We start from the raw sequence: 12891 nt of genomic DNA on the forward strand, positions 1-12891 counted from the left end.
ATATCCATAATTAAAAACTATAAAGATATCAAAAACATAGTTAAATGAAAATTAAGAGAATTAACATTATTAAATATCCATATCACTCAAGGCAATCTACAGATTCAATGCCATCTCTATCAAAATTCCAATAACTTTTTTCACAGAAATAGAAAAAAAGCCTTTAAATCTCTATAAAACCATGAAGATCACAGATATCCAAATCTTGAACAAAAATAACAAAGCTAGCGGCATTTATTTCTTTACCTCAAAGTTATATTATTAACAAAGAATGGTACAGGCATGAAAGCCAGCACATGGATCAATGGAATAGAGTAAACAACCAAGAATTAATCCTCAGATTTGGTCTCTGGCAAAAAAACAAAACAAAACAAAACAAAAACAGCCAAAACAACCAGTGGAGAAAAAGACAGTCTTCAATGACTAGGGCTAGAAAGTGTGTGTATGTACACACATGGAAGAACAAAGCTAGATCATCATGACATAGCAATTAAAAACTCAGCTATAGTGAATCAGAGACCTAAACATAAGCTCCAAACTGTGAAATGATAAGGAACCAGCAGGGAAAGGTGTGACCTTTATCTAGGAATAGAGGTTCATGGTTAGTTATCATCCCACAGTACAAAGGAAGATAGAAACACAGGGTTGCATGGCACTGAAGGATCTCTGTTTAGCAAAGGAAACTATCAGAGTAAATGTGTGCGGTGCCAAATGAGAAGGTGAATTTGTAAACTATTCTCTGGCAGTTACTATTCAGCAAGTAAATGAGGGACTCCATGATTTCTGTTGTTGTGTTGGCTTGGTTTTTGTCTGTGTGTATGGGACAGGAGGAGGGCTTTGTTTTTGTTTGTTTGTTTGTTTGTTTGTTTTTATCCTATTGGTGTTGATTTTTTTCCTTTGTTTTGGAGAGAGGCTAGAGGAATGCAGGGAGGGAATGGGGAGGCAGGGGACAGAGGCAAGGAGGGAGGGAAGGAGAGAGAGAAGGTGAGAGGGAGAGGGAAAGAGAGAGAGAGAGAAAGAGAGAGAGAGAAAGAGAGAGAGAGAGAGAGAGAGAGAGAGAGGTGGGCGATATGACTTCTGTTAGTCTTATGTACTCATTCCACAACATACACATGTTTCAAAACATATAACACATCTCAGGTGAATAACAAGAAAACAAATGAAGCAAATAATAGCAATATATGTCACATATGATTTAAAATTGGGATTGGTTTTGTTGTCTGCTTTAACAGACAAACTGAGCCTGATGTGGTGGTCCAGGCCTTTAATGCCAGCACACTGGAGGCAGAGGGATTTGAATCTCCATGAGTTCAAGTCCATCCACATCTGAGTATCAGTTCCAAGGCAGACAGGGGCTACTATAAGTAATGCCCTGTCTCAAAAATAAAGAAAAATATACTAAAGCATACAAAGCTATAAAAAAAAGTATTGTAAAAGAAATAAATTAAGAATAAGAAGCAGAGCAAGGCACCACAGGCTCAGAGCTAAGCATATGGCACTTCTCTGTGCACATCTAGGGATGCCTCCAGCTATGCACATCAGGGCCATGCTTTTGCACAGTCATTAGTTCCAAACTGAGAACAGCTGCACAGTTTAGAATCAGAGTTCTTTTGAATGGGAAGGGATCTGAACTTTAGAGTTCAAACTGGATTCCATAAAAACTCATCTCCCAGCCCTGCATGAGTTTTCCTTCTCAACGTTTGTGTTTTCTCCTTCAGAGAATACTTTTGTGTTTCTTCTTTCCAAGGATTCTGAGTCTTGTTCACTCACAAATTCATCACATCTCAGTCACTAGCTGATAACGGTACAGACAGAGTCTGTGCAGTAAAATGACTCGCAGGGACTCGAACCCATTGCAAGGAGTTCTGCCAGGGAACTGATGAGTCAGGGGTAAGATGCCACATGAATTTTCATTCTCAGTTAAAATGCTGAATATTTATATTCCCATCTTTTACAGAAATACTAAGCTCAATTTGAAGGCTCACATTTATTGTTTTGGAAGGGAAGAGACATTGGGTTAACAATGAAGCAGGCTGAAAATAATGTAGAAGGCAGAGGATTCATTAATATATGCAGTTAGGCAGAATTCCTGCTTGCCAGGTTTATGTTCCTGAGTGTGCAGTTTTGTGGGAAGGAGAATAAAAATGCAGAGAAAGCTCTTAGTTTGAAGCAAGAAAATTAGCTGCCATTCCCTGGACAGTATCTACATTTTCCTAGAAGTAATTTCACACAGTTGTTGCAATCACCTTTTATTTTTAGGTATTGTATTCTGCATGCAGAATATTAACATTTTACCTAACTATAAGAGAAGAGAATGCACATATTTTGATACCAATTAAGTTTAAGAACATTAATATATTCACCATCCGTGGGTCAAATACCGCAAGCTGGATAAAGTTAGCTGGGTATGATGATGCCTGTCTGTGATCCCAGCACTATGGAGGGAAAGGCAGGAAGACTGGGAGCTCAAGAAGGTCATCCTTGGCTATGTGGCACATTCAAGGCCAGCCTGAGCTACATAAAGATCGGTCTCAAAACAGAAAACAGAAACAAAGACGATGAAACTGAAAGTATCAATTATGGGATGAACCTAAAATTGTTAAATCGAATTTCTTCATCAAAGAAGAAAAAAATTGGATAGCTTTAAGTTATAAAATGATGTTATAGTGAAAACAGACAATCTCAGGATACTGTCTGAAAATTCTACTAATTAGGTCTCAATTTCCTTATGCCAAGACTCAGAATTTTAAAACCTCCAAGAAGAAAGAGCCATCAACCACCTCAGATGGCATTCATGTTTCCATTGTTCTTAGGCGGGCTGACTGTTTAATGTTCCAAGGTTTCTTCTCTTACATGACAAGATGCTAAAGACTTTCTATGTTTTCAGCTTTGTGGATATTTATTTTAAAAATTCTAGCTCTCTAAAGCTTACTGAAACATAACAACAACAACAACAACAACCAACAATTTGAAGCTTCTGAATGTTAATGTATGAATCTAAAGTGAAGAATCTGGACGATGAGTATTCATATTTTATATGTGTCCATTTGCACTCTTCACATCTTTAATTCAATGCAAAGCTCACTTATGTCCATACTTGACAACAGCCGGGGAAGTTACTAGAGAGCAGGCACCTAGCTTAAGGTCAGGGAGTTGATCAGTAATCTGTGTTAGTGTCCTAAAACATACTACAAATGTAGCATCTTACAACAACATCCATCAGTCATCACACATTTGTAGCAGTCAGAAGTGTTGGTGGACTACAGTGGGCTCTCGGCTCTGGGTCCTACATCACTACAATCATGATGTCAGATTGCAGTATTCTCACCTGGGGTCCAGTTGGACAGAACCTGTCTTCAAGCTCATTCAGGTCATTGGCAAAGTCCAGATCCTTGTGGTATAAGAGTGAGGTTCCTGTTTTCTTGTGGATTACTGTCCAGGAGAGGCTTAAGCATTGAAGGACCACTCCCAGTTCCTTTCCCACATGACTCTTCTGTTTCCAAAGGCAGCGGCCCCCCCAAGCTTAAGTTGCTCTGAATTCTGCTTCTGTTCTCTGCTGGAAGAACACTTCTGCTTTCTAAGGGGCTTGTGTGATTCAACTAGTATTAACCAAGTAATCTCCCTATTAATTTTTTCAAGGTCCACTAACTAGGAACCTTAATTATATTTTCCAGATTCCTCTCTACATGTAACAAAACATAAGCCTGGGTTCCATCAAAACAAGAGATCCTGAACTCCATCTTGAATGAGCCTACCATGATCTAAGAATAATAATTATCTAACAGATTGTTTAGATCTGTGAGCTTTGACCTCTTATAGAAGATTTAAAGACAGAGTGCTAGCTGTTTCTAACATCTTGGGCTGAGTGTAGCTCCACTCCAAATCTCTCCAACCTTAGGTGATAAAAGTTACTTATGGGCCTGTCACTGCTAAGTAGCCAGTCATTTAAACAGCACAATATCAATGAATTTGTCCCTTGAAAACCAATGTGTGATGTCATATGACAGCTGATAGACAAGTGACAGAGATGTAGTATGGCTGCTGCTCTGACTCTGTGGTGGCTGCACATCTACACTGAACACCTATGTTCTTTTGCCAGAGGCAGAGGACAATGTCGATGAAGTCACTTCTTCGGGCATTAGTGAACATGCCTTCCCATTATCGATGCCTTTGCATCAGCCACCTCATTGGATGGACTGCCTTCCTGTCAAACATGCTTTTCTTCACAGATTTCATGGGACAGGTAACAAATGTCTTTGTCCACACACTCATCAGAGATTCTCTTGTCTGGCCTTTGCAGTAAGTATAGCAAAGAAACTGGTTTACAGTTACAGCTCTAGAAGTACGCTGCTATACCCTTTAAAACGAAATACTGTGAGATCTACCACTACTCGATCAAATGCAGTAAATAGATAAGAGTAGGTGTTGAGTTGCAGAGCTGTAGGGAAGCTTCATTAAAGGGCTATGCAGCCTGGTCTTGAGGGTGAATTTCAGAGATAAGACAGGGCAAGAGAGATTTCTAAGTGGGAACAGGTGAGTTGGAAGTCTGTTAGCTGTACCAGAGAATGGTACTAAGTCATTTGGGGCCAGGTGTTATCTTGACAGAGGGACCATTAACATTGCTCCAGAGAAGTGTTATTTATGTTTGATGTAAGAAGTGAGAATTTAGGTTTCTTTCAAAAGCACAGAAATGTTATGGGAATATGGTTCTGTTTTAATCCCAGGTGTGGGATATGGAGCTGCTTCAGATTGTCCACGGCAATTGACTATGATTTGCCTTGTGCTCTAGCAGGGGTGTGATTTTTGCCAGGTGCAGATAGTTTCTGGAAGGTTAGAATTCTGGGGATTCTTCTTAGGGCAAATAAAGAGCACCAAGAGCAGCTGTGGCCACGGCTGCTCCCGCTGCTGCTGGTAGTTTCTGGTTACTGGTTGCTATTATTGTGATTTGTCAAGTGGCCATGCACAAAGAGAGGAGAAAAAGAAACTGAATATCCTGATAGAGAAAATCAAACTTTCCCCAAGGAACTCAGTGCTCCATTCTTTCTCTCCTACCTAGTGTAGGCAGGTTGGAAGGGTGGAATAAGGGTAGAGAAGGGTGGTAGGGAAAGGAACCCATAAAGTAGCCAAAAGTCCTGCTACAGATGCATAGATACTGTATTTGATGAAGGCTCTTGATGGAGGTTTGGTAGATGAAAGGAGAGTGCCAGTGCTGTCTGCTTGAACTCTGGGTCCTAGGAAGCACCCCCTTCCCCCAAGGGTAGAGAAGCATAAGAAGAGCTGCCCATCTCACTGCACTAGTTACACAATCACCTGAACCTCTCTTTCAGATCGTATACCATGGGGATCCCTACGGTGCACACAACTCCACAGAGTTTCTCATCTATGAAAGGGGAGTTGAGGTTGGATGTTGGGGCTTGTGCATCAACTCTGTGTTTTCTTCAGTTTATTCATGTAAGTATTCTTCTCCCAAGGCCATCTTCAAACAGCTAGCAGCAGGACCCAGATGTTATACCTCACAATCTATTTCCTTCTCTTTCAAAGATTTGATCCTTGATCATTTTCAGCGGATCAGGAAAAACTATTCCTTTAGAGAAGATTACACAAAGTGTCATTTTTCATAGTCAGTTCTAAGAGTCATTTCCTTTGAATTGTGCTTGCAACCAGTGGGTTTCTAGGAAACAGTATCTAGAAAATAAAAAGGAATTTTGTGAATAAGATAGTGAAATATTGGATGGATGAGATGTGGAGCCCAGCAGCTTCCTGTTATGCTGGAGCAAGATCATTTCATAGGTATCTTGTAGATTTCATAGATGATTTAGCACATTTGTAGATGATTCCCAGTTCCTCCCATAGCTGCCTTAAATTGTGCTTCCTTTACAATGTTATTAAAGTATTCCTCCTACTTCTCCACCCACCCTTGGCAGAAGCCACCATTTACTTCACCTCAGGGCATATTGTTACTCTTTGTTCTCAATTCATCACACAGCATCAGGTGAAGATCTAGCAGCATCTCCAGCTACATAGAGTGCCACAGGGCAACCTGGATGCCCTGGTGGGGAGTAGTCATAGAGAACTCCATCTACACAGTCAAGAAACAGCCTTCTAGCAGTTACTACAATAATTCTGGATACTGAGATAGAGCTGACCTCCCTATCCTATGCTAGTATTCATGCCTAAAATTCAACTCAGTAATTTCTTCCTACCACATAGACAGCCCTGCCGAGGGTGCGGCCAACTCTGGGTGTCATGGGCAGCAGAAGCAACAAATTTAGTCTTTGAAATGTATTGACTTCTCTTCATGAACAAAGCACTTTCAGCCTTTATATGGTTGATATAGATGTGTCCAAATCTCTCCTTTTCTTTCCTTGCCTCTCATTGGCTTACCTACACACCTGAATAAGAGCTATGTATTGATGATATCTTTTGAGCAGCAAGACACCTTAGACTGAAAGTTCTGCATACATATAAAGCATGAAACGAAGAAGCTTGTCAAGGATTGTTATGAATTTGACCTAGCTCTGCACTTCTCCCATTCTCCAACTTTAGCAGCAGCATTCCAGACATGGAATGCATTTCAAAAGGGAAGTGATGTTGTCTGCTTGTCATTTCAACAGCTTGTCTTCCATCCAGTGACCTGAGACAGTGTTTGGTTTCATAATTGATTCAAACACAATACAGATTTTATTCCTTGTCTGTGACATATCAGTCCGATAATAATTCTAGCGGCTAAGCAATATTTCATTCTCAATAGGCACGTCTCAAGCATGTACCATTTATCCTCTCATTCACATGATCCAATAGGCTAAAGTAGAGGAGATAACTCTTTCCTTATATTTGTATGTATAAATATATGCTAAGAGTAGAAGCAAGGTCAAAGTTAACTGTCTTTGTCCCTCCCTGAAGTCAGTAAAATAGCAGTAGGCACACTAACTGGAGATCGTCTATGTGCCCAATATTGGGATGGGTGATTTTTCATATGTTTTGCCACATTTGATTCTGACTAACAGCCTCCACTACAAAGGACTATATTTTATTCCTACTTTTTAGGTAAGGAGGCTGAGATGATAAGCAATTAAGAGACTTGTCTCAGTGGAGGAGTCAATGGTGGGGAAGTGTGGGATCTCCTTCACAGCTTTTGTAGAATTGACAAGACAGGGAAATATCTGCAGAGAACCTCAAATCTTTTTTACCTGGACAGACAGACTGCCTTCGGGTTAGGGTTAAGAAGCTAATAATGACTTGGATCATTCTGGTAAGCTTGGCTATTTTAATATCCCTAACCTAACTTTGGGAAGTGGGATTAGGATAAGCATATACTGTCCATTGGGCACTCTTGGGCCAGACCTTTAGAGAGGTCAGAATGAACATGACTCTTCTTGTATGTCTTTCATCCCTGGGTTCCATCACCAAGGTTTGCTTTTCTGCATCTTCTTTTTATGTTCTCTTGATATTTAGCTGGCTGCTAAACAGTACCTTATTCTCCTCTATGAACGGTAAAGCCAGCAAGGCAATTTCATGCTGTCTTTTATGCAAAGGATTTAAAGCTGGTCCCCAAAGCCAGCTGTTTCTGGCACACAGATAAGGAAGTGTTTTGTTCCTGACTCAGTATCAAAGGAATCGTCTAAAAAAGAAAAGTGCATCTTCAAAAGAAAGGATTAACTGAAGTTATTAGATATTGTGAGGCACTGCCAGCTGTAATTTTTCCCCTTTATTCTCTCTACAGACTTTCAGAAAGCTATGGTCTCCTACATTGGATTAAAGGGCCTTTATTTCATGGGATATTTGCTCTTTGGCCTGGGAACAGGATTCATAGGACTCTTTCCAAATGTGTACTCTACCCTGGTCCTCTGTTCTATGTTTGGTGTAATGTCCAGCACATTGTACACCGTGCCCTTTAACCTCATTGCTGAGTACCACCGTGAGGAGGAGAAAGAGGTGGGTGACAAAGGGAATTTACCTGAAGGATGGGGGAAGGAAGGAATTTGGCAGAAGGATGCTTATATCCTTATATAATCCTTATCCAATTATAACCATGCAGACATGACTACAAAGCTAGGGGAGTTCTTCTCTCTTTACTGTGAATTCCAATTCACCTTTTGAATTTTAGGACAATGATAGTGACCTCAAATATCTGATTAAAGTAGGTAGGCTCACTAATGATGAGAAATGAGTCCTTGATCAGACTGAGACAAAGGAAAGAGGCCCAATGTCTTCTGCCACCATCCTATGGGGCTTTCAACTTCACTCCAGTATTTGTAGATGCCCACAGTGATGCCATCTCTGTTCTAAGATACATGGAAACATGGTGGCATTTCTTGGGGTTACAGTCTGGAGCTGTGACTTGACTCTTAATGTGGTTCCTGGATACAGCTGCTGTCCACCTATGACTTGGGATTCAGACTACAAGGTAGGATCTTAAGTGGTCCTCGTGAATGTATTTGAGGAGTAAAGAAACCACTGAAATAGTCACTCTATCATTAAGAAGGGTGTGTGTGTGTGTGTGTGTGTGTGTGTGTGTGTGTGTGTGTGTGTAGGAGAGAGAAAATATTCAAAATCATTTGGAAGAGTTCAAAGCAGAAAGGGAAAAACAAAACAAAACAGCCAAAATGGATATGGCCGAGCCGAGGCTGGGGAAGGAGGAGGAAAACAGAGAATAGCAAGGGGGGGGGGTTTGAAGGGAAGGGAAAGGTTAGGAAGAGAAGGGAAGGGAAGGGAAGGAGCAGGGGAGGGGAGAGGAGAGGAGGAGAGGGGAGGAGAGGAGAGGAGAGGAGAGGAGAGGAGAAGAGAAAAGAAGAGAGTTATAAGAAGAATGAGTAGCTGGCAGGAGGGAAGCCCATGAGCTGGGGCAGGCCTAGGAGTTTGGGGTAGAGACAGGTGTATGTGTGTGGGGAGCCAGGGGGGGCTTTGATACAAACACACACACACACACACACACACACACATGTATATGTTAATGGAGAGCCATATGTCCCTTATGCCAGAGAAAAGGGAAATGACTCCTTCTGGCTGAGGATAACTCATTTCATAAGTTCCAGAGGAATGCTGGCTTTTATCTAACCACCAGAAATCCTTTTGGAGTCCAGCCTGAGCTGGGTGTAGACTGCCATTTTTGGACATGTGCACTGCCTTTAGGAGTTTTTTAGAATTTCCCTTGGACCTGACAGTGAGAAGTGTGGATAGTTTTGTTCTAGAGTGGTTGCCTCTTCTGATAAAAACGTACAACAGTTTCTCTGTGCAATCTGACTTCTGCTCCCTTAAATGAAGCAATGATGAAAAATGTAAGTGGGAACCACGAGTTCAATCCATCCCAGCCTGCAAGTGCAAGTCGGTGTGACCCCAAGGACATGTCAGTGTGTCTTAATTTCAGCTTCTGTTTGCACCATTCGATCTGGTACATGCAGCAAGGCAGAGCTGCAGCAGGAGTTAAGACCTTGCAAGCAAGAGTAGTGCCTGTCCTTATCCTATAGTAAAAGTTGCAATGCCTCCTGGGGAGGGGCTGTTAGTCACCAGAAAAGCCTCCCCCTTTGGAAAGAGTTACTGGCATCAAGATGTATAAACTGATGACATGACCAGAACATGACATGGGTAAGGGGAGGGTTTGATTGTATAAACTGATGACATGACCAGAACATGACATGGGTAAGGGGAGGGTTTTATTGTAGAAATGAGAAGGAGCACAGCCAGAGGCATCTAGAAGAGACCAGAGCAGAGAGAGAAAGTAGTAGACTGTGCAAAGGAGAGCACAGAAAGGGAGAGGAGGGAGACAGAGAGGCAGACAGAGAGGGAGCAAGTAAAAGAGTGAGCACGGCCGGCCGAGATGGCAGGGCTCTATGAAGAGTGAGTACCTGAGGGGAGGGAAGCCCATTAGCTGGAGGAGTTTAGGGCAGTGGAGGAGGTGAGCTAATAGACACCACAGATAGTCATTTATGCCTTCTGACAGTGATAAGCGAAATGGCTCCTTCAGTAGAGGGGACCCAGTTTTACAAGATCCTAATCTAGTTGCAGAATTTGACATTTTCTTTGGATCCAACACAGAGAAAAAAAACCAAAAACCAAAAATCAAACAAACAAGTTTGAACTTAAAGGAAACTAGCCTGAAATTCTGCCTCCCCAGCTTCCTTGAAGCTTCGTGACACTGATCGTGTCATTTATTTAGTCATTAAGTAGCACTTAAAATGAGTTCACTTTCCCAAGAGGTTATAGTCTCATGAGGTTCTTTAATAACAATATACACAAGTATTTCATGAGATTGATCCCCCCATATTTCATCTGTCTATACTCTGCCCTAAGCAGGCTATCTTGCAAAATTTTTAAATTTTATCTTTTCAGTGTTTTTTTTTTATTGAAAATCAAGCAAACATGAATGCGTGTCTTCATATTTCCCCAATTTTTATTGAAAAGTTTTTATTTCCTCTTCCTCCCAGATGCTTATTTTACTTAGGAGGAGAGAGAATGATCACCCAGCCAGCCATCCTTCTGAGGTTGACAAGAACAACACTCACTCCCCAGGCCGGAGGGCAAAGGAAACATGAAGGGATGTAGACTGTGCTCAGCACAGCGCCTACTTAATGGCTCACAGGACTCCAAATAGGACAGCTAGTGTTACTGCTGTCCTGGGGACAGGGACAGCTATACTGGCCCCTAAGTGTGTGCTAATAACGAAATAAGGTCCTAATTGCAAAATTGCCTTGCCAATGCCTAGCATGTAAGAGACAGCAAATGGCAATGCGAGCCAACTGGGAAATATTAAATATCTATCAAGTGTTTGCATATTAACAGAATAACCATGGAACTTTCGCTTTTCCTATGTTTAAAAGTAACTTAGCATCCTTTTCAAAATGTTTGCCTTTTTTAACACCAGGGACTGATGCTTTTTTGAGTTTCTGTAACATTGTATTTATTTACTTCTTACAAAGAGAATTTCGATGATAGTAATGTTTAAGCCATATACTCACTAAAGGTGGAGGAAAAGGCTTCCTGGCATACAAGGAAAACAGCATCAATGGCGTTCCCTGAGTCCCTCAATTAGGAATTAGCAAACTGTGGCCGACTGGTCAAAGACAGCCTGCTGCTTGCTGTTCAACAGTGTATAAGATAAGAATCCCTGTATAAGATAAGAATCCCTTTTAAGTTTGCAAAAGATTGAAAAGAGGTTTAAAGAAGGATGCTGTTTGAGGATGCCTAAAAGCAAAAATCCTAACACCCGTGTGCTTGAGGCTGCATTAGAATGCAGTTTGTTCTTACACAAAGGCTTTCTTGAGCTGTGAGAGTGGAGTCAAATAGTTCCTACCAGGATCCTATGAAGCCCAGGGATTATTTACCATTGGGCTGTTGGCCCGCAGACCAATGGCTCTTTCTGTGTTTCCCTTGTAGAAGCAGCAGGAAGTCGCAGGAGGCCCTGACAACCACGGGCGAGGCAAAGGTGTGGACTGTGCTGCCCTCACCTGCATGGTACAGCTGGCTCAGATCTTGGTTGGAGGTGGCCTAGGCTTCCTGGTCAACATGGCTGGGAGCGTCATCGTTGTCGTGATCACGGCCTCTGCTGTGGCACTGATAGGCTGCTGCTTTGTGGCGCTCTTCGTTAGATATGTAGATTAGGTTCCTAAAGAGACATGGTCTCAAACCTCAGACAAAAGAAGCCCATGGCAAGAAACCGCTCTCTCCTTGGACTCTTCAGCGTTGGGGACTGTAAGCCTCATGTTGGCACTGTGCCTTGCATGTACAGGTGGGGAAGGTGTGGGATTGCCTGCTCCCCTGCAGCTTCCTTCCTGCCCCTCAATGCAGAGATGGGAGAGTCAAGTTCTGCTTCTCAAGAGAATTTCAAGCCTTCCTAACATCTGAGGAGCAAATGCATCCTACCTGTAATGCTTATAATGTAATTTTTAAAAAGCAATTCGTATACCATTGGGAAATCACACATTTCCTCAAATTCAGAAGTACTTAAAATATGGCTGTTTCTTTTATCATGTTGATGTATTCAGATTTTATTTGCTCATAATTAATTCCCATTAATGTATGACATTCTGAACAAGCCTGCGCTGGAGGCCTCCTTCTGAAAGCGTTACAACTTAAAAGTGTTTATTCATTTCACCAGTGCAGTAAACATACTTTCCTTGGGTCTGTGCCTTCACTTCATGCTCTGAAATTGACACTTTCAAGAAGCAATTCTGGGGTTTCTCCTCTGATATTCTATCTCACCTCCAAAAAAAAATCACATTCGCGTTAACTAAAACCTTCAGTGGGCTCCCATGTGGGGAATTTTTACCAGCTGGAAGAGATTGTACTGAGCCCATGCTGAGAGACCACAGCACTTAATAGGAAAACCAGCAATGAGCTTTAGAGCCTGGCTAATTTTGAACTTCTGGAACTCAGAGGCGAAGTATTTAGCATCCCGAACCATGCATGGTTGTGTGTGCACTGGTATGATGAATTCCATTCTTAGCATTGCGACGACTGTGAAGTGCTTCCCTTTACTGCCATATTTTAACCCTCATTCATATGGCAATTTTGACAATGGACGCTACAGCTGGTCTTCACTTTTAGATGAGCAAACTGAAGCAAAGAGCCATTAGGTACCTCACGGAAGCTACACAAGACATAAGTTTGAAGAGTTAGGCTCTTCAGCTTCCTGTGGAGAGCAAGCATAGGCAGGTGGCCTACATGCTCAGGGCTCAAAGGAATGTCATGGTCATTGCTGGCAAACCTGATCACCAGCCCCCTCTCCTTAAGTTTTTTGCAGGCTTGGTTAAGTGCCATCTGTATAACTCCAGATGTGCCTGACTCACCCAGAAAGGAAATTTGTCCTTGTGCCTTCAGATGTGAAAGATAAAGCTACATGTTTCCTCTTTCATCCTAGAGTCTGGTAGAGTCATTGCTCCTGATAGGTTTCTA

General features: G+C 41.9%; 1 protein-coding gene across 4 annotated transcripts in view; it reads left to right on the plus strand.

Moving 5' to 3' along the window:
* Positions 1–12118, plus strand: part of Slc45a2 (solute carrier family 45 member 2) — a 32641-nt gene extending 20523 nt beyond the window's left edge. For 2 of the 4 annotated variants that reach the window (XM_031359858.1, XM_031359857.1), the window contains 4 exons: positions 4100–4243; positions 5328–5451; positions 7724–7935; positions 11374–12118. In XM_031359858.1, coding sequence (XP_031215718.1) covers positions 4100–4243; positions 5328–5451; positions 7724–7935; positions 11374–11598 — 705 coding nt within the window. In that variant the 3' untranslated portion in view covers positions 11599–12118. Of the gene's footprint in view, positions 1–4099; positions 4244–5327; positions 5488–7723; positions 7936–11373 lie in introns of those variants that run through there. The other 2 variants (XR_004115603.1, XM_031359859.1) reach the window with 2 other exon arrangements.
* The last annotated feature ends 773 nt before the right edge of the window (positions 12119–12891 follow it).

This window comes from Mastomys coucha, unplaced genomic scaffold (genome assembly GCF_008632895.1).
Source record: "Mastomys coucha isolate ucsf_1 unplaced genomic scaffold, UCSF_Mcou_1 pScaffold8, whole genome shotgun sequence".
Lineage (NCBI taxonomy): Eukaryota > Metazoa > Chordata > Mammalia > Rodentia > Muridae > Mastomys > Mastomys coucha.